At 54.0% G+C, this 23,615-nt stretch overlaps 1 protein-coding gene across 2 annotated transcripts in view; it reads left to right on the forward strand.

Annotated features, from left to right (window-relative positions):
- Window positions 1-23,615, forward strand: part of KMT2D (lysine methyltransferase 2D) — a 52,825-nt gene that overhangs the window by 13,320 nt on the left and 15,890 nt on the right. The window contains exons 17-54 of one of the 2 annotated variants that reach the window (XM_036299606.1): window positions 176-340; window positions 435-544; window positions 646-693; window positions 1,327-1,548; window positions 1,769-1,888; window positions 1,977-2,081; window positions 2,307-2,437; window positions 2,520-2,667; window positions 2,868-2,933; window positions 3,061-3,171; window positions 3,361-3,498; window positions 3,597-3,681; window positions 3,931-4,172; window positions 4,272-4,345; window positions 4,557-4,607; window positions 4,731-6,545; window positions 6,649-6,831; window positions 6,910-7,043; window positions 7,275-9,106; window positions 11,308-11,431; window positions 11,573-11,657; window positions 11,763-11,829; window positions 11,939-12,171; window positions 12,268-15,183; window positions 15,306-15,446; window positions 15,571-15,738; window positions 15,898-16,057; window positions 16,926-17,001; window positions 17,174-17,349; window positions 17,453-17,583; window positions 18,223-18,355; window positions 18,434-18,561; window positions 18,714-19,854; window positions 20,738-20,874; window positions 20,973-21,103; window positions 22,781-23,066; window positions 23,292-23,365; window positions 23,492-23,600. In XM_036299606.1, coding sequence (XP_036155499.1) covers window positions 176-340; window positions 435-544; window positions 646-693; window positions 1,327-1,548; window positions 1,769-1,888; window positions 1,977-2,081; window positions 2,307-2,437; window positions 2,520-2,667; window positions 2,868-2,933; window positions 3,061-3,171; window positions 3,361-3,498; window positions 3,597-3,681; window positions 3,931-4,172; window positions 4,272-4,345; window positions 4,557-4,607; window positions 4,731-6,545; window positions 6,649-6,831; window positions 6,910-7,043; window positions 7,275-9,106; window positions 11,308-11,431; window positions 11,573-11,657; window positions 11,763-11,829; window positions 11,939-12,171; window positions 12,268-15,183; window positions 15,306-15,446; window positions 15,571-15,738; window positions 15,898-16,057; window positions 16,926-17,001; window positions 17,174-17,349; window positions 17,453-17,583; window positions 18,223-18,355; window positions 18,434-18,561; window positions 18,714-19,854; window positions 20,738-20,874; window positions 20,973-21,103; window positions 22,781-23,066; window positions 23,292-23,365; window positions 23,492-23,600 — 12,196 coding nt within the window. Of the gene's footprint in view, window positions 1-175; window positions 341-434; window positions 545-645; window positions 694-1,326; window positions 1,549-1,768; window positions 1,889-1,976; window positions 2,091-2,306; window positions 2,438-2,519; window positions 2,668-2,867; window positions 2,934-3,060; window positions 3,172-3,360; window positions 3,499-3,596; window positions 3,682-3,930; window positions 4,173-4,271; window positions 4,346-4,556; window positions 4,608-4,730; window positions 6,546-6,648; window positions 6,832-6,909; window positions 7,044-7,274; window positions 9,107-11,307; window positions 11,432-11,572; window positions 11,658-11,747; window positions 11,830-11,938; window positions 12,172-12,267; window positions 15,184-15,305; window positions 15,447-15,570; window positions 15,739-15,897; window positions 16,058-16,925; window positions 17,002-17,173; window positions 17,350-17,452; window positions 17,584-18,222; window positions 18,356-18,433; window positions 18,562-18,713; window positions 19,855-20,737; window positions 20,875-20,972; window positions 21,104-22,780; window positions 23,067-23,291; window positions 23,366-23,491; window positions 23,601-23,615 lie in introns of those variants that run through there. The other variant, XM_036299607.1, reaches the window with a different exon arrangement.

A 23,615-nucleotide genomic window follows, 5' to 3' on the forward strand; every position in this document is an offset into this window, starting at 1 on the left:
AAGGAGACCCAGGATCTTCAGAGGGGCCTGGGCCTGATATGTCAGAGTAGATGTGATGGTGAACACATGACAGGTTGGGTTTAGAAGACCAGGCTGGGACACATGGCTTTCAGCGAGGGGCACCGCTGGCTGCCTTGGGTAGCTTAGGTGCTGAGGGTCTTTCTGCTCCCACTAGGTGTGTGTCTTGTATGCAATGTGGAGCCGCCTCCCCTGGCTTCCACTGTGAATGGCAGAACAGTTACACACACTGTGGGCCCTGTGCCAGCCTGGTGACCTGCCCTATCTGCCATGCCCCATACGTGGAAGAGGACCTTCTGATCCAGTGCCGCCATTGTGAACGGTGAGGGTGCTCCTTTCCCCTGGTTTGGCTCCCTCTTCCCTATCCTCAGCTTTGCATTGTCTGGGTTCATCTCCTCATGTCTTCTTTCTTCCAGGTGGATGCATGCCGGCTGCGAGAGCCTCTTCACAGAGGATGATGTGGAGCAGGCAGCCGATGAGGGCTTTGACTGTGTCTCCTGCCAGCCTTATGTAATTAAGCCTGCTGGTGAGTACCAGATGCTAGGGAAGGAGAGGAGGAGTCAGGACTGGGGTGCCTTGCTTTGGGACAGCGCCTCAAACTGCCTTGGTTTGTCTTTCTCTCCACAGCACCTGTTGCGCCTCCAGAGTTGGTGCCTATGAAGGTGAAAGAGCCAGGTGAAATTCTGAGTGCCGAAGCCAAGGAGAACTTAGACACTGTCTAGTCCAGCTCCACCCCCCTAACTTTATCTCATTTTAAGAGGGGGAAACTAAGACCCAGAGAGACTGAGTAGCCTGCCCAAGGTCACCCACTAGGTTATTGACAAAGTTATGACTACAACCAAGGCCTCTAGTTTCCCAGGCAGAGTTCCTTCCACCAGGAAACATGGCCTCTGTACTACCAGAGTGTCACCTCCAGAGAGCACAGGACACTGCTGTTTCCTCACTGAAGTGGCTGGGGCCATCTCCTCCATCATGATGTAGGTGTTGCTCCTGGCATCTGGGGCACTGTATGCTGGCATTCAGCGAGTAGGAGCACGTCCAGCCCCAGACCGCTAGAGAATATATTTGGTGAACCTAGGGTTAATCATGAGCAAAGTCAGGCTTCTGCAGTAGCAGCCTGAGTCCTCCTAGGTCATTGATGGAGAATTAGAACCTTAGCTAGCACCCAGTGGTGACCAGTCCTCTCCACCCTTCAGGCCCCAGGGGCTGGTCTGTCTGTGTCTCACTGCTTTTGTCCCAGCTGGGGACTTAGGCTGAAACTTGGAGTTCTGGTTTCCCTGGGGTCACATGCTCTTCCCTTTTGTGCAGAGCCCCAGTACTTTCGCTTTGAGGGTGTGTGGCTGACAGAAACTGGCATGGCTGTGCTGCGTAACCTTACCATGTCACCCCTACACAAGCGGCGCCAGCGGCGAGGACGGCTTGGCCTCCCAGGCGAGGCTGGGCTGGAAGGTTCTGAGCCCTCAGATGCCCTTGGCCCTGATGACAAGAAGGATGGGGACCTAGACACTGAAGAGCTGCTCAAGGGTGAAGGTAAGGCTGGGGAATCTGCCAAAGTAGCGGGAGCATGCCTGTGAGAGTTGAATGTTGGGAGGGAGCAGCGTTGTCATTTCTGGTCATCCTCAGGCCACTGTTGGTCTTGTCCAATGGCTCTGGCAAGGCACTCAGCTCTCTGTTCTTGGGTGGCAGGATGGCAGAGTTAAAGGGCCCAGGCCTCTGCTCTGCCTCCATCTCCTCTGTTTAAATAATGCAGGTGGTGTGGAGCACATGGAGTGTGAAATTAAACTGGAGGGCCCCATCAGCCCTGACGTAGAGCCTGGCAAGGAGGAGACTGAGGAGAGTAAAAAACGCAAACGCAAACCCTATCGGCCTGGTGAGGCCCTGGGATGGGGAATGGGGTGGGGAGGGGTGGCTCACCCGGTCCCTAGTGGCTTCTCAACTGCAGCTCTGCCTCCTCATAGGCATTGGTGGTTTCATGGTGCGACAGCGGAAATCCCACACACGTGTGAAAAAGGGGCCTGCTGCACAGGCGGAGGTGTTGAGTGGGGATGGGCAGCCCGACGAGGGTGAGACGGGTGAGGGCTCCAGTGGGGCCTGGGAGAAGGTGGGGATCACAGGACCTATAGGGCACTGCCAGGGAGGCCCGGAGGAGGGCTCACTCAAAGGGCTGAGAGGGCGGTGGGTCCAGTTGGTTTTGGGGGAGAGAGTAGGCAGAAAGCATCCTCAGGCCAACTTGGGAGCAGCATGCTCAGTGTCCCTAGAGAAGTTGACACTTCCCATTCTGTCCCCAGTGATGCCTGCTGACCTGCCTACAGAGGGCTCTGTGGAACAGAGCCCAGCAGATGCAGAAGAGAAGAAGAAGCAGCAGCGGCGAGGGCGCAAGAAAAGCAAACTAGAGGACATGTTTCCTGCTTACCTGCAGGTGGGCCTTAGGCTCTGAAGGGTGCAGGGAATTCTCCCTGCAGAACATGAAGAAGCCTATTTCCCCCTGCCTCTTCCCACAGGAGGCCTTCTTTGGGAAGGAGCTGTTGGACCTGAGCCGGAAGGCCCTTTTTGCAGTTGGGGTGGGCCGGCCAAGCTTTGCACTAGGAACCCCAAAAGCCAAGGGGGATGGAGGCTCAGATAGGAAGGAGCTCCCCACCTTACAGAAAGGTCAGTCATGTGGTGGTAAAGAGGTCTGAAGGGACCCAACTTTCCTCTGTGCTTAGGAGCTGGGAAGAGAACTTGGTGGGGGATGGGCTGGTCTCCAGGAATTGAGGGTAGGCCAAGGGCCCTGGCCTGTGGAGTTGGAGACCCATTCTGGATGTCAGATGTGGGACATCTCTGATTGGAATGGCGACTATTGCTTATAGGAGATGATGGTACAGAGGTTGCAGATGAAGAATCCCGTGGTGCCGAGGGCAAGGCTGATACACCAGGTGAGGCCGGCTGGGAGGACTTCATCCTAGCTTGGTTTTGCCTCTGTCAAACTTTTCCATGCCTTCTGTGGTCAGTGTGGTACCTCCATACTGGTCTTGGCTGATGGGTTTCTCCTGCTCATTGCAGGACCTGAGGATGGGGGTGTAAAGGCATCCCCAGTGCCCAGTGACCCCGAGAAGCCAGGAACCCCGGGAGAAGGGATGCTTAGCTCTGACTTAGACAGGATTCCTACAGAAGGTGAGGCTGTGACCCACTCTCTTCATGTATAAAGGGTCCTCTGTGGGAGAAGAAGATTCTGCTTGTGAGACTCTCATCTATACAGTGGGGAGTCCTGAGCACCTCCCTGGCCATGACTGTTTGTAGATGTGTGGTGTCCCCTCAGCTCCCCAGTCTTCCTCAGCAGCATCCTCCCTCAATCCCTTATAGAACTGCCCAAGATAGAATCCAAGGACCTGCAGCAGCTCTTCAAGGATGTTCTGGGTTCTGAACGAGAGCAGCATCTGGGTTGTGGAACCCCTGGCCTAGATGGCAGCCGTACACCGCTGCAGAGGCCCTTTCTTCAAGGTGATATGGGTGGTTTGAAAACTAGTGGGCAGGTACAGCCAAGCTTGCCCCCAGGATGGGCCACTTGCTCCCTTTCTCTGATCCTGTGCCTCTTGTAGGTGGACTCCCTTTGGGCAATCTCCCCTCCAGCAGCCCAATGGACTCCTATCCAGGCCTCTGCCAGTCCCCATTCTTGGATTCTAGGTTGGTATCTATGCTTAATCTTCATGGGCCGTCCCCATAGTCCCTTCCCTCCAGTTGGGTTCATGCCAAGGGAGGGAACCTTGGACTCCTGGATGCTGCTGTAGTAATACTTCCCCCTTTTTCTCTCCACCTCCTTCTTAGTGGCCCTCCTCTGTTGGGGCAGGGTTTTGGCCTGGGGCCTCTAGGGAGTTTGTCTGGGTTGGGGTGTGGCAACCCTGCCCCCTGTGACTTTCTGCCCCTGCGCCCCAGGGAGCGCGGGGGCTTCTTTAGCCCAGAACCAGGTGAACCAGACAGTCCCTGGACAGGCTCAGGGGGCACCACGCCCTCCACCCCCACCACCCCCACCACGGAGGGTGAGGGCGACGGGCTCTCCTATAACCAGCGGAGTCTTCAGCGCTGGGAGAAGGATGAGGAATTGGGCCAACTCTCCACTATCTCGCCTGTGCTGTATGCCAACATTAACTTTCCCAATCTCAAGCAAGATTACCCAGGTACCTGTGGGGCGAGGGCAAGGGAGACAACAACATGGTAACATGGCAGTTGCAGGGGTCACCTGCCAAGTTTCCTAATGCAATCCCTCTGTCCTCCAGACTGGTCTAGCCGTTGCAAACAAATCATGAAGCTCTGGAGAAAAGTTCCAGCTGCTGACAAAGCCCCCTATCTGGTGAGACAGAAGGAAGCCTGAGTCAGCAGGACTGGGAACTGAGCGGGGCGGGGAGGTATTTGGGGGAAATTTCAGTTCTTTCCATTCCCCACTCCTAAAGCATCTGGGCTAGAAGGGATTAGCTTTTGGGTAGGGAATGTGAGTGATGTGAGGATGGGGGCTGGGCATGAGGCTGAGCCCTAGGCCTAAGGCTGTGTCCTCCATCCTTTAGCAAAAGGCCAAAGATAACCGGGCGGCTCACCGCATCAACAAGGTGCAAAAGGTGAGTGGGGGCCCCACCAGGCTGCACCATTGATGTCTTGTAGCAGGTGGCCTCTGTGATGGTAGGGGGATGTAGGGCCTGTCCACAGCAGCCTGACTGCTCTGTGCCTGGTCTCCTCCGTAGCAGGCTGAGAGCCAGATCAACAAGCAGACCAAGGTGGGCGACATGGCCCGTAAGACTGACCGACCGGCCCTACATCTCCGCATTCCCCCCCAGCCAGGGGCACTGGGCAGTCCGCCCCCTGCTGCGGCCCCCACCATTTTCATTGGCAGCCCCACTACCCCCGCCGGCTTGTCTACCTCTGCGGATGGGTTCCTGAAGCCGCCGGCGGGCACGGTGCCTGGCCCCGACTCGCCCGGTGAGCTCTTCCTCAAGCTCCCACCCCAGGTGCCCGCCCAAGTGCCTTCGCAGGACCCCTTTGGACTGGCCCCTGCTTACGCTCTGGAGCCCCGCTTCCCTACGGCACCATCTACCTATCCTCCCTATCCTAGTCCGACTGGGGCTCCTGTGCAGCCCCCGACGCTGGGCACCTCATCTCGTCCTGGGACTGGCCAGCCAGGGGAATTCCACACTACCCCACCTGGCACCCCCCGACACCAGCCCTCCACACCTGACCCCTTCCTCAAACCCCGCTGCCCCTCATTGGACAACCTGGCTGTGCCTGAGAGCCCAGGAGTAGGGGGTGGCAAGGCTTCCGAGCCCCTGCTGTCACCCCCGCCTTTTGGGGAGTCTCGGAAAGCCCTGGAGGTGAAGAAGGAAGAGCTTGGGGCATCCTCTCCTAGCTATGGGCCTCCAAACCTGGGCTTTGTTGACTCACCCTCCTCAGGCCCCCACCTGGGCAGCCTGGAGTTAAAGGCACCTGATGTCTTTAAAGCTCCCCTGACCCCTCGGGCATCTCAGGTAGAGCCCCAGAGCCCGGGCTTGGGCCTAAGGCCCCAGGAGCCATCCCCTGCCCAGGCTTTGGCCCCTTCTCCCCCCAGCCACTCGGATATCTTTCGCCCTGGCCCCTACCCTGATCCTTATGCTCAGCCCCCATTGACCCCTCGGCCCCAGCCCCCAGCCCCTGAGAGCTGCTGTGCCCTACCCCCCCGATCACTGCCCTCTGACCCTTTCTCCCGAGTGCCCGCTAGTCCCCAGTCCCAGTCCAGCTCCCAGTCCCCATTGACACCCCGTCCTCTGTCTGCTGAGGCTTTCTGTCCATCTCCTGTGACCCCTCGCTTCCAGTCCCCTGACCCTTATTCCCGCCCACCCTCTCGCCCTCAGTCCCGTGACCCATTTGCCCCATTGCATAAGCCACCCCGACCCCAGCCCCCTGAAGTTGCCTTTAAGTATGGGCCTCTAGCTCACACTCCACTGGGGGCTGGGGGATTCCCAGCAGCCCTGCCCTCAGGGCCAGCAGGTGAGCTCCATGCCAAGGTCCCAAGTGGGCAGCCCCCAAATTTCGCCCGATCCCCTGGGACGGGTGCATTTGTGGGCACGCCCTCTCCCATGCGTTTCACTTTCCCTCAGGCAGTCGGGGAGCCCTCTTCCCTAAAGCCCCCTGTCCCTCAGCCTGGTCTCCCTCCACCCCACGGGATCAACAGCCATTTTGGGCCTGGCCCTACTATGGGCAAGCCTCAAAGCACAAACTACTCAGTAGCCACAGGGAACTTCCACCCATCGGGTAGCCCTCTGGGCCCCAGCAGCGGGTCCACAGGAGAGGGCTATGGGTTGTCCCCGCTACGCCCCCAGTCAGTCCTACCACCACCTGTACCCGATGGATCCCTCCCCTACCCACCCCATGGAGCCTCACAGCGGGCTGGCATCACCTCTCCAGTCGATAAACGAGAAGACCCAGGAGCTGGAATGGCCGGCTCTTTGGCAGCACCTGAACTTCCAGGTACCCAGGACCCAGGCATCTCCAGCCTTAGCCAGACAGAGCTGGAGAAGCAACGGCAGGTGAGTTGACATCGTGGAGCTGACTCCCTCATACCTCCACTGTACCTGTGCCAGCCCTGTGGTTAGAGTACGATAGACTTACCCTTCTCTGTTCTCTGCACAGCGCCAGCGACTGCGAGAGCTGCTGATTCGGCAACAGATCCAGCGCAATACCCTGCGGCAGGAGAAGGAAACAGCTGCAGCAGCTGCAGGAGCAGTGGGGCCTCCAGGGAACTGGGGTACTGAGCCCAGCAACCCTGCCTTTGAGCAGCTGAGTCGAGGCCAGACCCCCTTTTCTGGGACCCAGGTAGGTAGGGTGGCAAGGTGTGGTGGGCCCAGGTTACTGAAGGTGGCCCCACCTTCATCTACCTCTTATCTCTCCTAGGATAAGAGTAGCCTTGGGCTGCCCTCAAACAAGCTGGGTGGCCCCATCCTAGGGCCAGGGGCTTTCCCAAGTGATGACCGACTCTCCCGGCCACCTCCACCAGCCACCCCTTCCTCTATGGATGTGAATAGCCGGTGAGGCTCCAGGGTTACTGGGGGGCAAATCAAGGAAACAGACTTGACCACCTTTGTGTACTGCCTCTGACTTACCTGTCTCTCTAATTCTCCTCCAGTATCATTTTTCTCCCCTATTCCTTCCCCCTTGCCACATTAACTCTACCCTTCCCTACTGCTCTAGGCCCATGTTCTAGTTCTTCTTCATCTTAATGTCTACTTCATCTTACTGACTACTGCATATTCTTCCAGGCAACTGGTGGGAGGCTCCCAAGCCTTTTATCAGCGAGCACCCTATCCTGGGTCCCTGCCCTTACAGCAGCAGCAGCAACACCTCTGGCAGCAGCAGCAGCAAGCAACAGCAGCAAACTCCATGAGACTTGCCATGTCTACTCGCTTTTCATCAACTCCTGGGCCTGAACTTGGCCGCCAAAACCTAGGTTCCCCCTTGGCAGGACTTCCTACTCGCCTGCCTGGCCCTGGCGAGCCAGTGCCTGGTCCAGCTGGTCCTGCCCAGTTCATTGAGTTGCGGCACAATGTACAAAAAGGACTAGGACCTGGGGGGCCTCCATTTCCTGGTCAGGGTCCCCCTCAGAGACCCCGATTTTACCCTGTAAGTGAGGACTCCCACCGATTGGCTCCTGAAGGGCTTCGTGGTCTAACGGTATCAGGCCTTCCCCCACAGAAACCCGCAGCCCCACTGGCCCCTGAACTGAACAATAGCCTCCATCCAGCGCCCAACACCAAAGGTCCCACCCTGCCCCCTGGCTTGGAGCTGGTCAGCCGGCCCCCATCGAGCACTGAGCTTGGCCGCCCCCCTCCTCTGGTCTTGGAAGCTGGGAAATTACCCTGTGAGGACCCTGAGCTGGATGATGACTTTGATGCCCACAAGGCCCTGGAGGATGATGAACTTGCTCACTTGGGCCTGGGTGTAGATGTGGCCAAGGGAGATGATGAGCTGGGCACCCTGGAAAACCTGGAGACCAACGATCCCCACCTGGATGACCTGCTCAATGGAGATGAGTTTGACCTACTGGCCTATACTGACCCTGAGTTGGACACTGGAGACAAGAAGGACATCTTCAATGAGCACCTGAGGCTGGTGGAGTCAGCCAATGAAAAGGCTGAGCGGGAGGCCCTGTTGCGGGGGGTGGAGCCAGGACCCCTGGGCCCTGAGGAACGCCCTCCCCCTGCTGCTGATGCTTCTGAGCCCCGTCTGGCACCAGTGCTCCCTGAGGTGAAGCCCAAGGTGGAGGAGGGTGGACGCCACCCTTCCCCTTGCCAGTTCACCATTACCAACCCCAAGGTAGAGCCAGCACCTGCCACCACTTCCCTAGGCCTGGGACTGAAGCCAGGACAGAGTGTGATGGGCAGCCGGGACACACGGATGGGCACAGGACCCTTTTCTAGCAGTGGGCACACTGGAGCCACAGGAGGACCACCAGCTCACCTGCTGACCCCTAACCCACTGAGTGGTCCAGGAGGGTCCTCTCTGCTAGAGAAGTTTGAATTAGAGAGTGGAGCCCTGACCTTGCCTGGTGGACATGCAGCATCTGGGGATGAGCTGGACAAAATGGAGAGCTCCCTGGTCGCTAGCGAGTTACCGCTGCTTATTGAAGACCTGCTGGAGCACGAGAAGAAGGAGCTGCAGAAGAAACAGCTCTCAGCACAGCTACAGCCGGCCCAGCAGCAACAGCAGCATTCTCTACTGTCCACACCAGGCCCTGCCCAGGCCATGTCTTTGCCACATGAGGGCTCTTCTTCCACTTTGGCTGGGCCCCAACAACAGCTTGCCCTGGGACTTGGAGGTTCCCGACAGCCAGGCTTGGCCCAACCATTGATGCCCACCCAGCCACCAGCTCATGCCCTTCAGCAGCGCCTGGCCCCATCCCTGGCCATGGTGTCCAACCAAGGGCATATGATAAGTGGGCAGCATGGAGGGCAGGCAGGCTTGGTGTCCCAGCAGAGTCCACAACCAGTGCTGGCACAGAAGCCCATGGGTACCATGCCACCCTCCATGTGCATGAAACCCCAACAGCTGGCGATGCAGCAGCAGCTGGCGAACAGCTTCTTCCCAGATACAGGTAACCTCAGCTGGGAGCACTGGTTTAGTTACTCAGGGGTGGTCACTGTCACCAACAAATGGGCACTGAGACTACAGACATAAGGTAATTCATAGTTAAGGGAGGTGGGACATAAATCTTCGACTAAATACCATACTAGTAGTGTTGGCAGAAGCACTGTAGCTTTTAAGAAGGGAGGAACAGTGCCTGGCATATAGCAGGCATTTTGATGTTTGAGTGAGGGAATGGGATGAATACATGAAGCCTGATTAGCAAAGGCTTTGTAGCTGTGGTGAGACCTAAGGATTAGGACTTGGAGAGAAGTGGTGCAAGAGAAAACACTCCAGATAGATAAAAAGACTTGGGAACAGGAACCATATTGGCAGGAGAGCCAATGGGGGATATGTGGAGAATGAGTGAGTGGTTAGGTTGGAGTAGACTTTGTGTAGAGCAGCGATGGCGAACCTAGGACACGCGTGTCAGAGGTGACACGCGTGTCAGAGGTGACACGCGAACTCATTTTTTTTGGTTGATTTTCTTTGTTAAATGGCATTTAAATATATAAAATAAATATCAAAAATATAAGTCTTTGTTTTACTATGGTTGCAAATATCAAAAAATTTCTATATGTGACATGGCACCAGAGTTAAGTTAGGGTTTTTCAAAATGCTGACACACCCAGCTCAAAAGGTTTGCCATCACTGGTGTAGAGGGAAGTGAGAGGGTACTACCATAAGACCTCAAATTGTAATAGCAGTTATTGAGTAATTAATATTTGCAATCTGTGTACTGAGTGCTGTACATTCATTATCTAATCATCTCAACAAAGTCATTAAATAGGTATTATTATTATCTTTGATTATGGAAAAGGAAAATGAGGAATGGGGGTTAAGTAACTTGCCCAAGATCACACAACTAACAGAGCTAGAGTTTGAACCCTGGCCCTCTGATCCTCTTACCTGTGTTACTGCCTCAAAAGACCAGGGGAGGGATTTTAATTAGTCCTTTAAAAAGTGCGGAGTCAGTTAAATTTACTGAGTGGTGGAGAAATATACAATGGGTATGATTTTAGGAAGATTAGATTTTTTTTGCTTTTCTTTTTCTATCCAGCATCCAGGACAGGCAGGTGAGTGGGATGTAGGTGGTCCATGTCAGGCCCACAATAGCTCTGGCATCTAGGGCTTTGCCAGATGGGTTCTTGGGCTGCACTAGTTGCTCTAAGAACACTACTTTTAAAAAATATATATATTTTTATTGATTTCAGAGAAGAAAGGAGAGAGAGATAGAAGCATCAATGATGAGAGAGAATCATTGATTGGCTGCCTCCTGCATGCCCCTCACTGGGGATTGAGCCTGCAACCTGGGCATGTGCCCTGACCAGGAATTGAACTGTGATCTCCTGGTTCATAGGTCGATGCTCAATCAATCAGCTATACTGGCCGGGCAAGAACACTACTTTTGAAGAATGCTTTCTAGGTCGTAAAATGGACAGTTAACCCTTGAAGAACATGGGCTTAGGGGTGCTGACCCCCACATAGTTAAATCTGTGTATAACTTTAGATTCCCCAAAAAACTTAACCACTAATAGCTTGCTGTTGACTAGAAGCCTTATTGATAACATAATTAACACATATTTTGCATGTTTTATGTATTATATATTGTACTCTTACAATAGAATAAGCTAGAGAAAAGAAAATGTTTATTGAGAAAAAGAATAAGGAAAATACATTTACAGTATTTAATGAAAAAAAAATCTGCATATAATCCGAGCCTGCAGTTCAAATCCATGTTGTTCAAGGGTCAACTGTGCTCATATTCTTGTCATATGTGGTCCTCTCAGTAGCCACATGAGGAAACATGTCACCCCCGCCTTTTGGGGAGTCTCGGAAAGCCCTGGAGGTGAAGAAGGAAGGCAGAATAGGGAGTCATGATCTCTACCAAATAGTGGAGTAAACTGAGATTCAGAAAGGTGAAGTAACATTGATATATTGGTTTAACAAATGTTTACTGAGTACCTTTTCCTAACACAAACAGGGCCACATGTTCTGTGAATAATAGAGCTGAGTCACCTAGGCTGCCTGGCTCCTAGTCCACTGGTCTTTCCATCATGCAGTGCCATTGTTTTGCTTGGCTTGATAGAGGTTAAAGTGTTGGAAGCAATAGCAGACATAGAATGGAGCATTGACCCAAATGCCCAGCTCCCTTGGTTTTTCCCTCCCCAGACCTGGACAAATTTGCTGCAGAAGATATCATTGATCCCATTGCAAAGGCCAAGATGGTAGCTTTGAAAGGCATCAAGAAGGTGATGGCTCAGGGCAGCATTGGAGTAGCGCCTGGTATGAACAGGTAAGACTTGGGTGGCGGTTGGACCTTTTCTTTCCCAATCTTTCTCCTCTCCTTCCTGATCTCCTTCCTTACTTGTTTCTCCTCTTTGCCTTTCAAATGACCCTATTACTAACACATCCTCTGTGCTTTGGTGAACTCTAGGCAGCAAGTGTCCTTGCTAGCCCAGAGGCTCTCAGGGGGGACTGGCAGTGATCTGCAGAACCACGTAGCAGCTGGGAGTGGCCAGGTAAGTGATCAGGTGGGAGTAGGAATTTGTGTCCCATGCTGTTGGGCCACCCTTCTTAGGGGCTGGTATGGAAATATGACCCTTTAGCAGTGTCTCTCATTTCAGGAGAGGAATGCTGGTGACCCCTCCCAGGCTCGTCCCAATCCACCCACTTTTGCCCAGGGAGTGATCAGTGAGTATGGGGATGGGGAGGAGCCTAAAAGAAAATGGCTTGAGGCATTTGAAGGAAGAGGAATTGGGATCACCATTCTATTGGTCCTGACACCAGCTTTCTTTTCCAGATGAGGCTGACCAGCGGCAGTATGAAGAGTGGCTATTCCATACCCAACAGCTCCTACAGATGCAGCTGAAGGTACTAGAGGAGCAGATTGGTGTGCACCGCAAATCCCGGAAGGCTCTGTGTGCCAAACAGCGTACTGCCAAAAAGGCTGGCCGGGAGTTCCCAGAGGCTGATGCTGAGAAGCTCAAGTTGGTTACAGAGCAGCAGAGCAAGATCCAGAAACAGCTGGATCAGGTGGGAAAAGCAGGCTTCAGCTTAGAAACCAGGAGCTGGGAAGAGGGTTGGCATGGTGGGCAGGCTCGAGGCTGACATCCCCGACCCTCCCATTAGGTCCGGAAGCAACAGAAGGAGCACACAAATCTCATGGCAGAATATCGGAATAAGCAGCAGCAGCAGCAGCAGCAGCAGCAGCAGCAACAGCAGCAGCAGCAACAGCAGCAGCAACAACAACACTCAGCGGTGCTGGCCCTTAGCCCTTCCCAGAGTCCTCGGCTACTCACCAAGCTCCCTGGTCAGCTGCTCCCTGGCCATGCGCTACAGCCACCACAGGGGCCCCCTGGTGGGCAAGCTGCCGGACTTCGTCTGCCCCCAGGGGGCATGGCACTACCTGGACAGCCTGGTGGCCCCTTCCTCAACACAACCTTGGCCCAACAACAACAACAGCAACATTCTGGCGGGGCTGGAGCCCTGGCTGGCCCCTCAGGGGGCTTTTTTCCTGGCAATCTTGCTCTTCGAGGCTTGGGACCTGAATCGAGGCTTTTGCAGGAAAGGCAGCTACAGCTACAGCAGCAACGTATGCAGATTGCCCAGAAACTGCAACAGCAGCAGCAGCAGCAGCACCTCCTAGGGCAGGTGGCAATCCAGCAGCAACAGCAGCAGGGACCTGGGATACAGGCAAACCAGGCTCTGGGTCCCAAGCCCCAAGGGCTTCTGCCTTCCAGCAGCCATCAGGGCCTCTTGGTCCAGCAGCTGTCCCCTCAACCACCCCAGGGGCCCCAGGGCATGCTGGGCCCTGCCCAGGTGGCAGTGTTGCAGCAGCAGCAACAACACCCTGGAGCTTTGGGGTCTCAGGGTCCTCACAGACAGGTGCTTCTGACCCAGTCCCGGGTACCAAGTTCACCTCAGCTGGCACAGCAAAGTCAGGGCCTTATGGGACACCGACTGGTCACAGCCCAGCAGCAGCAGCAGCAGCAGCAGCAGCAGCAGCACCAACAGCAGGGACCCATGGCAGGGCTTTCTCATCTTCAGCAGGGTCTCATGCCACATAGTGGGCAGCCCAAGCTTAGCACTCAGCCAATGACCTCCTTACAGCTACAGCAGCAGCAGCAGCAGCTACAACAGCAGCAACAGCTACAACAGCAACAGCAGCTACAACAGCAGCAGCAGTTACAACAGCAACAGCAGCAGCAGATTCAACAGCAACAACAGCTACAACAGCAACAGCTACAACAGCAACAGCTACAACAACAGCAGCAGCTTCAACAGCAGCAACAGCAGCTGCAACAGCAGCAACAGCTACAACAGCAGCAGCAGCTTCAACAGCAACAACAGCTACAACAGCAGCAGCAGCAGCAGCAACTACAACAGCAGCAGCTACAACAGCAACAGCAGCTTCAACAGCAGCAACAGCAGCAGATAGGCCTCTTAAACCAGAGTCGAACTTTACTGTCTCCTCAGCAACAGCAGCAGCAAGTGACTCTTGGTCCTGGAATGCCAGCCAAGCCTCTGCAACAACACTTTTCTAGCCCCGGAGCCTTGGGCCCAACCCTCCTCCTAACGGGCAAGGAACAAAGCATTGTAGAGACCACTCTTCCTCCAGAGGCCACTGAGGGGCCCTCCACACATCAGGGAGGTGTAGCAATAGGGACTGTACCTGAGGCAGTGCCCACTGAACCAGGGGAAGTAAAGCCCTCACTCTCTGGGGACTCACAACTCCTGCTTGTCCAACCCCAGGCCCAGCCTCAGCCCAACTCTGTGCCACTGCAGCCACCTCTGAGGCTCCAAGGACAGCAGCAGCAGCAGCAAGTTAACTTGCTCCACACAGCAGGTGTGGGCAGCCATGGGCAATCAAACAGTGGATCATCGTCAGAGGCCTCTTCTGTGCCACACCTGCTGACCCAATCCTCTGTTTCCTTAGGGGAGCAGCCTGGGCCCATAACTCAGAACCTTCTGGGCTCCCAACAGCACCATGGACTAGAGCGGCCCTTGCAAAATAATGCAGGGCCACAGCCTGCCAAACCAGGATCTGTCCCCCAGTCTGGGCAGGGCCTGCCCGGGGCTGGAGTCATGCCTACGGTGGGTCAGTTTCGAGCACAGCTCCAAGGAGTTTTGGCCAAAAACCCACAGTTGCGGCACTTGAGCCCTCAGCAGCAGCAGCAGCTGCAGGCACTCCTCATGCAGCGGCAGCTACAGCAGAGTCAGGCCATACGCCAGGCCCCATCCTATCAGGAGCCTGGGACCCAGCCCTCTCCCCTCCAGGGCCTCCTAGGCCGCCAGCCCCAAGTTGGGGGCTTCCCTGGATCCCAGACAGGGCCTCTCCAGGAGCTAGGGGCAGGACTTCGACCTCAGGGCCCACCCCGGCTCCCTGCCCCACAAGGAGCCTTATCAACTGGACCAGTCCTTGGTCCTGTTCATCCCACACCTCCACCATCTAGCCCACAAGAGCCAAAGAGACCTTCACAATTACCGTCCCCTAGCTCCCAGCTCCCTTCTGAGGCCCAGCTCCCTCCCACACAGCCAGGGACCCCCAAACCCCAAGCGCTGCCCTTGGAGCTGCCTCCTGGGAAGATCTCACCTGCTGCTGCCCAGCTTGCAGATACCTTATTTGGCAAAGGGTTGGGACCTTGGGATCCTCCAGACAACCCAGCAGAAGCCCAGAAGCCGGAGCAGAGCAGCCTGGTACCTGGGCATCCAGAGCAGGTGAATGGGCAGGCGGTGCCCGAACCATCCTATCTCAGCATCAAGCAGGAGCCTCGGGAAGAGCCATGTGCCCTGGGAGCCCAGGTGGTGAAGAGGGAGGCCAATGGGGAGCCAATAGGGACACCAGGTACCAGCAACCACCACCTGCTGGCAGGCCCCCGCTCAGAGGCCGGGCATCTGCTCTTGCAGAAGCTTCTACGTGCAAAGAACGTGCAACTCAGCACTGGGCGGGGGCCCGAGGGGCTGCGAACAGAGATCAACGGGCACATTGACAGCAAGTTGGCTGGGCTGGAGCAGAAACTACAGGGTACCCCCAGCAATAAGGAGGTGAGTATTCCAGGTAGAGTGGGGCCTGGAACGTGGGGCAGAGTGAGCAGGCCTTGGTGAAACAGAAGAGATGAGGGCTCTGAGGAGGACAGCAGCCTTCACTGTGGGTTTATCCGGCTTAGGATACAGCAGCCAGGAAACCTTTGACACCGAAGCCCAAGCGGGTACAGAAGGCAAGCGACAGGTTGGTGAGCTCCCGAAAGAAGCTGCGGAAGGAGGACGGGGTCAGGGCCAGCGAGGCCTTGCTGAAACAGCTAAAACAGGTGACCCCCAGGAGCCAGTCCCCTGGTCCCAACTCAGGATAAGGGGGCACCCTGGCCCCCAGCTATGCAGTGGCAGAGATGTACGTGCTGCAGGTTTCCAACCTTGTCATCTTGCCCCTCCTAGGAGCTGTCCCTGCTGCCCCTAACGGAGCCTACCATCACCGCCAATTTTAGCCTCTTTGCTCCCTTTGGCAGTAGCTGCCCAATCAATGGGCAGTGCCAGCTGAGGGGGACCTTTGGAAGTGGGGCACTACCCACTGGCCCTGACTACTATTCTCAGCTGCTTACCAAGGTTAGAAAATGCCAATACCTTTTGGGGGGATGATGAGGTTCTTGGGGAGGTGGAGGTGGGAGTGGGATACTTGAGGAAGTTGCTGATACAGTGTGGGGCCAGGAGATTATGTCAGTCTCTCCCTGCCATCTTGCACACAACACCCCACCCCACCCCCAGAATAACCTGAGTAACCCGCCGACACCACCCTCGTCGCTGCCCCCCACCCCACCCCCATCGGTGCAGCAGAAGATGGTGAATGGCGTCACTGCATCTGAAGAGCTGGGGGAGCACCCCAAGGATGCCGCCTCTGCCCGGGATACTGAAGGAACACTGAGGGGTAAGTCAAGAGTAGAGTGGGCCTCTCCTCTAGAAGGATTTGGTGGCTGGGGTCCAAGCCAGTTAGTGTACCCTGTCAAACAGTTTCGCATAGATAGTTGCGTGTTTCGCTGTGTGCACACACAACCAGTACCTGAGATAGAAAGGACCCCTTCAGGACTAATTGGTGGGAGACAAGGATGGGCATTGGGAGTCTAGAACAGTGATGGCAAACCTTTTGAGCTCGGCATGTCAGCATTTTGAAAAACCCTAACTTTGGTGCCGTGTCACATATAGGAATTTTTTGATATTTGCAACCATAGTAAAACAAAGACTTATATTTTTGATATTAATTTTATATATTTAAATGCCATTTAACAAAGAAAAATCAACCAAAAAAATGAGTTTGCGTGTCACCTCTGACATGCGTGTCATAGGTTTGCCATCACTGGTCTAGAACCAAGACAGGGAAGTGGATGACAGAATGTTAATGAAACTTTTGTTTATAATGAACAGATAGCCTTGGTGGGTATAAACTATTGTCACAGCTGGTTGTGAATCCTGGTCCTGCGTTCTTTTAGCCGTGTTACTATAGCCCAGTAACTTGATTGACTTGTGTGAGCCTGAGTTTCCTCACTATAAAATAGATATTATAATACTTAATGGAGTGTTAAAATATTATAAATGAAGAATGCACATAAAGCTCAGGACCTGACACATTGGAAATGCTCAAAATATAGTGTGTCTGCTCCAAACTGGTAGATGGGTAGACAGTGCTTATGATAGCTAAGCTAGATGTTGTACTAGTTAGGCCTGAAATGTGGTGGAGAAAGCACCATCAGCTCTGTCCACCCTAGGCCTGACTTTTCTTTTCCCTACCTACCCCTCAGATGCTTCAGAGGTGAAGAGCCTAGACCTGTTGGCCGCCTTGCCTACACCCCCTCACAATCAGACTGAGGATGTCAGGTAGGGATTGTGCTGGAAATGGGGGTGAGGAATGGGGTTAGGGATCTGGTTGTCTCATTTTCCCTTTGACCAATAGTAGATTTTAAGTAAGGCTGTGATATCTACTAATCTCTAGATTTGGGAGTTGGGGTCTGCAGAGCTGTAGCAACAAATGTCTACTTTTGGCCTACAGGATGGAGAGTGATGAGGACAGCGATTCTCCTGACAGCATTGTGCCGGCTTCATCCCCCGAGAGCATCCTGGGGGAGGAGACACCTCGTTTCCCTCAGCTGGGCTCAGGGCAGTGGGAGCAGGAAGACCGGGCTCTCTCCCCTGTAATTCCCATCATTCCTCGGGCCAGCATTCCAGGTAGGGGCTGCCCTGAACATAGGCCAGGCCAGGCCAGGCTGGGGTGTCAGAGCTGGGGCAGAGGGGCAGCTGAGGCTAACACAGATCCTTCTTTCTCATTTAGTCTTCCCAGATACCAAACCTTATGGGGCTCTAGGCCTGGAGGCCCCTGGAAAGCTGCCTGCCACAACTTGGGAAAAGGGCAAAGGAAGTGAGGTGTCAGTCATGCTGACGGTCTCTGCTGCTGCAGCCAAGGTGTGTCCTGGAGGGTGCCTCAGAGGCCTAACTGGTGCTAATCAGAGGGCAGTCCCTGAAACTTGTCTGGATAAATTTGGTCCTTTAAAGCTATGTGAAAGCCTAGGCTAATGGCTGTAGGATTAGAGTAAATGAAACATGAGGGGTCCCTGCCTTCAGGGAGTTCACAGTCCTGTGGTAAAGACACACTCAACAAATAAAGAGAGTGTGTATAATGCGACATATGATACAAGACAGCACCCCATTATATTTGGTGAAACTGTTTTTTGTTTTTTAATGTTAACAGGAAATGGGCAGTCCCAGTTAAAACAACCAGACAGGAGTCCTTACTACAAGACTCCTCAGCTTCTCTAATTTGCTAATTATCGTGAATCTCCCAAGTTATGGATATAATGTGTATAGTTTCCTAAACTTAGTTGACACAGGCCCCTTTTGTGGAGCTCCTGCTAATGCCCACAGCAGTTTGGGAAAGGCCACCATAAAACAAGTACATGGGAAGAGTTGGATGGCACAGGGCTGGACTGACCGGCCGCTTGTGGAGCTGTGTTCTAAGTGTCCTTGTCCCCACAAAGCTGGTGGTAGTGCTCACTGTACACAACCTGCTGAAAAGGCTCTCCCCTCCCTTCCCTGCTCCGGCAGAATCTGGATGGTGTGATGGTGGCAGTGGCAGAGCTGCTAAGCATGAAGATCCCCAACTCCTATGAGGTGCTGTTCCCAGAGAGCCCTGCCCGGGCAGGCATTGAGCCTAAGAAGGGGGACGCTGAGGGCCCTGGTGAGTGTGGCAGGAAAACACCTGGGGACCTAAGGGGAATGATTCTGGTGGGAGGCTCTGACCCCCTCCTTCCTGCAGGTGGGAAAGAAAAGAGTCTGGGAGGCAAGAGCCCAGAAGCTGGCCCTGACTGGCTAAAGCAATTTGATGCCGTGTTGCCTGGCTATACTCTCAAGAGCCAGCTAGACATCTTGAGCCTCCTGAAACAGGTGGGTCTGGGTAAGAAAAAGGGGTGTCTCTGGCTAGGGCAGAGATAGCAGAGGGGGCTTTTGGGAGAGTGGGATGTGGGTGGGCAAAGGGAGGGGGCTAGTTAAGTGAGGAGCTGGCACTAACCATACAGGGTTCGTGCCCCCTCCCATAGGAGAGCCCTATCCCAGAGCCACCCACCCAACACAGCTACACCTACAATGTCTCCAATCTGGACGTTCGACAGCTCTCCGCCCCACCTCCTGAAGAACCCTCCCCACCCCCATCCCCCTTGGCACCCTCTCCTGCCAGCCCCCCTGCTGAACCCCTGGTCGAGCTCCCAGCTGAACCCTCAATTGAGCCACCTGTCCCCTCGCCTCTGCCCCTGGCCTCCTCCCCTGAATCCACCCGGCCCAAGCCCCGAGCCCGGCCCTCTGAAGAAGGTGAAGATTGCCGGTCCCCTCGGCTCAAGAAGTGGAAAGGGGTGCGCTGGAAGCGTCTGCGGCTGCTCCTGACCATCCAGAAGGGTAGTGGGCAGCAGGAGGATGAGCGAGAAGTGGCAGAGTTTATGGAACAACTTGGCACAGCCCTGCGACCTGACAAGGTGCCTCGAGACATGCGGCGCTGCTGCTTCTGTCATGAGGAGGGTGATGGGGCCACTGATGGGCCTGCCCGTTTGCTGAACCTGGACCTGGATCTGTGGGTGCACCTCAACTGTGCCCTGTGGTCCACGGAGGTCTATGAGACCCAGGGTGGGGCACTGATGAATGTGGAAGTGGCCCTCCACCGAGGACTGCTAACCAAGTGCTCCTTGTGCCAGCGCACCGGTGCCACCAGCAGCTGCAATCGCATGCGTTGTCCCAACGTCTACCATTTTGCCTGTGCCATCCGCGCCAAGTGCATGTTCTTTAAGGACAAGACCATGCTGTGTCCAATGCATAAGATCAAAGGGCCCTGTGAGCAAGAGCTGAGTTCTTTTGCTGTCTTCCGGCGGGTCTACATTGAGCGGGATGAGGTGAAGCAAATCGCTAGCATCATCCAGCGGGGAGAGCGGCTGCACATGTTCCGGGTAGGGGGCCTTGTGTTCCATGCCATTGGACAGCTGCTCCCTCATCAGATGGCCGACTTTCACAGTGCCACTGCCCTTTATCCCGTTGGCTACGAAGCCACACGCATCTACTGGAGCCTTCGCACCAACAACCGCCGCTGCTGCTACCGCTGCTCTATTGGTGAGAACAACGGTCGGCCGGAGTTCATAATCAAAGTCATGGAGCAGGGCCTGGAGGACCTGGTCTTCACTGATGCCTCTCCCCAGGGTGAGCACTGGGCCCTGTAAATGGTAATGTGGAGTTGGGCAAGTTTCTCCTGAAATCATCTTTACAATGTGGAAAAGGGATCTGCAGGGTCCTTGTGAGTGATCTGCCCTCTGCATGCTCTATTGCACGTAGGTGGAGGTTTCTTGAAAATCCCCAGAGAAAGTGTTTTAGCCTCTCTTACTCACCTTAAATTCCCTTGTAATTGAAGATGTTTTGCTTGTCTAACTTTATTCTGGCTCCTTTTCCTGTCCTCAGTGGAACAAAAGAATACAATTCTGAGACCTTACCATCTGGCTCACCCAATCTGATCCTAACCATGAAGTTCCCTTTGGTTGCTTTTCTCTGGACAAAATTCTTTTGATCTTAGTTTTAGTGTTAATTATAAAAATAATAAGAGCAGTTACCTTTTAGTGAACATGTACTATGTGCCACAAACTAAGCTAAGTGATTTATATAGGATATTTTGTTCACACAACCCTCTGAGGTAAGCACTATTATTCCCAGGTTTTCAAGAAACAATCTTAGATTTAAGTATCTGGTTTAAGGTCCAATGGCTAGTACTAAAACCTGAACTCATCTTCCCAGTGCCAAAGCATGCCTGTTGTTCTGACTCTCAGCAAGTCCTGTGACCTGTGCTGGGTCTCCTGGACCTTGGATTCATGTTTCTCTGTCACAAGGCACTCTAATGCCCCTCTGGAGTGGGAAGTGTGGCTTGTTGAAGGAGAGTGGGACTGGGAGGCCATTAGGGGGTCCCGAAGAACCACACAGCCTCGTGACAGGGAGGTAGCTCCAGATCAAGGTTAGGGTCGGATTCACTGAGCAGAAGTTCCCTCTGAGGAACTTCACCAGATGGTGAGGGTTGCTCTCTTTCCTTGCCTCTTAGCTGTGTGGAATCGCATCATAGAGCCTGTGGCTGCCATGAGAAAAGAGGCCGACATGCTGAGGCTCTTCCCAGAGTACCTGAAAGGCGAGGAACTCTTTGGGCTGACGGTGCACGCTGTGCTGCGCATAGCTGAATCAGTAAGAAGGGGCCGGGAGCCGGGGTGAGGGGGGCACTGAGAACTTTGGTCCTGCCCCAAAAGTGCTCAGGCTAAGGTGAGCATGACCTGTGCCCACAGCTGCCTGGAGTGGAGAGCTGTCAAAACTATTTATTCCGCTATGGACGCCACCCCCTAATGGAGCTACCACTCATGATCAACCCCACTGGTTGTGCCCGATCAGAGCCTAAAATCCTCACACACTACAAACGGTGAGCTTGTGGGGCTGGGGCCAAGGGATATGGGTGTGCGAGTTGGTAGGGACCCTCTGGCCAATTGAGGGTTTGGGGTTACAGGTTACAGTTCCCCTTGGAGAGATTGGGGGGGTTCGCTCTAGGCCTCCTGGTTAGAGGGTGTGCAGTTATCACTACAGTATCCCTTTCCGCCTCCCCCCAACCTGCTCAGGTGTCCTGGGTTGACCTGGGGTCTAGGACAGACTTATCTTGGGCATCCTGGGAGTGAATGGCTGTTGGGGAGGTTCTGGGTGGACAGTGGTAAAATTTTATGAACTGTATAAGGGGCCCAGTCATCTCCTTCTTCTCCTATTTTGCTCCCAGGGGGCCTGTGATTCTCCCAAACCTCAGATGCCCCATGAGTGCTAGGGTCACCTTCCCTTCCCCAGGCTGAGTTGGTTTCAAAAGTAAATAATTAGAAATATAATAGAAAAATAATAAAACCTTAAATTTGTATAGCACTTTATACTTTTTTTTTCAAAGCGTTTTCACATCCATTATCTCATTTGATCCTCACAACAACCTTATGAGGTAGGTAGGGCAGGTGGTATGACCCCCATTTCACAGCTGAGAGAACTGAGACCCAGAAAGGTTAAGTGACTAGACAGAGGTCACAGCTGGGACCAGAACATTACATGTTGACTTGTGGTTTCCTGTTCCTTCTGTGTTCCTCAGTAGCCTGACCTTGGTCACTGGGTAGAGGGAGGCAGAATTCACGGTAGCAGGGCTTTTGTGAAGGCCTTCGGTTACTCCTCAGGCTGTCGTAGAGTGTCCGACTCTACCCCAGTCAGCCCTCATCCTTGATGCCCTATAACAGTGGTTTTCAAACTGTGTGTGTTCCAAAAAGTTTTGGAACACACAAACTGAGTGGGCAGAACTTGGCCCTCCCTGTGTATAACTCCCCCTTCCTCAAATTCAACCAGAAGAATTTCATTTTCATCTAGTTTATGTATTGGAGTTCCCATAACATTTTGTTAAAAAGAAGATTTCTGCTAAAGAAAGAAGAGTAAAAAATGTTTGAAAACCACTGCTCTGGGATGGGGAAGAATTTGGCTGGTGCCCTAGGGTGGTGAAAAGGATCCTGTCAGGCAGCAGTCATTCCCCTGCACTGAGCCATCTGCACAGAGCCCAATGTTACGTTAGAAAAGGGGACAGTCTGAAGAAAGGATGCCACCTTTTGGCTATGAATTCAGAGCTAGTTTTAATTCAAATCCAGTCCAATGTGGTAGACACAGCCCCCATTTTCAGGGCTTCCAGTATGTGCAGGAGGTAGGACTCAGACATTTGAGCAAATTATGAACTTAAATTACAGGCCTGGGCTGCTTGGGGAATTCCTCCCAGAAGAGCACGGCCTTAAGCACAGTTTGACAGGAGGGTGGTAGAAGACAAGGAGATGGGAGAGTGGGCTCAGTGTAGGGGAATTGGTGCCTCCCTTCACTCCACTCCCCACCCCCCATCTCTGTGCCACCCAGGGTGTTGGAAGGGTCCCCATAGCTAGTTAATTACCTCATCAAAATCAAGACCCATATGCCTCCACTCTATTCCCAAGGCAGCACATGCCCCTAACTGGCATGTTGCACATCCCAGGGAGGAGGCAGGTGGTGTGTGCTTGGTCTGAGGGAGAGCTGTCTTGTCATGCACTGTATCACCTCCCAGGCCCCACACCCTGAACAGCACCAGCATGTCCAAGGCATATCAGAGCACCTTCACAGGCGAGACTAACACCCCGTACAGCAAGCAGTTTGTGCACTCCAAGTCATCTCAATATCGGCGGCTGCGCACTGAGTGGAAGAACAATGTGTATCTGGCTCGCTCCCGCATCCAGGGCCTGGGGCTTTATGCAGCCAAGGACCTAGAAAAGCACACAATGGTCATTGAGTACATTGGCACCATCATTCGCAACGAGGTGGCCAACCGGCGGGAGAAAATCTATGAGGAGCAGGTATGGGCTGACAGAGGGGCCATCGTGGTGCATGGTCCACACTCAGCCAAGGAACAAGGAGCAGTGTGGGGGTTAGGTGGAAAGCTGTGGGAGGAGGAGGTGAGAGGTGGGAGAAAGGAAAAAGAAGAAATGAAGCCCACTGCCTGAGCTTGCTACCTGATCCCACCATCACACCATGGCCATTCTCTGATACTCTTGCCCCTTCTGCAACTTTTGCCTTTCTAGAATCGAGGCATCTACATGTTCCGGATAAACAATGAACATGTGATTGATGCTACATTGACCGGAGGCCCTGCCAGGTGAGAGGAATTAGGAAGGAGGGATTTAGGGGTCTCTGAGGGTGATACACTGGGGGTGGGCCAACAAGGAACCAAAATCATCCCAAGTTCATCATGTGGCATCCCTGACTCTGTCCCACTGCCTAGGTACATTAACCATTCCTGTGCCCCTAACTGTGTGGCAGAAGTTGTGACATTTGACAAAGAGGATAAAATCATCATCATCTCCAGCCGGCGAATCCCCAAAGGAGAGGAGGTAAGAGGAAGCATC

Source organism: Myotis myotis, unplaced genomic scaffold (genome assembly GCF_014108235.1).
Source record: "Myotis myotis isolate mMyoMyo1 unplaced genomic scaffold, mMyoMyo1.p scaffold_m19_p_3, whole genome shotgun sequence".
In the NCBI taxonomy this organism is placed as follows: domain Eukaryota; kingdom Metazoa; phylum Chordata; class Mammalia; order Chiroptera; family Vespertilionidae; genus Myotis; species Myotis myotis.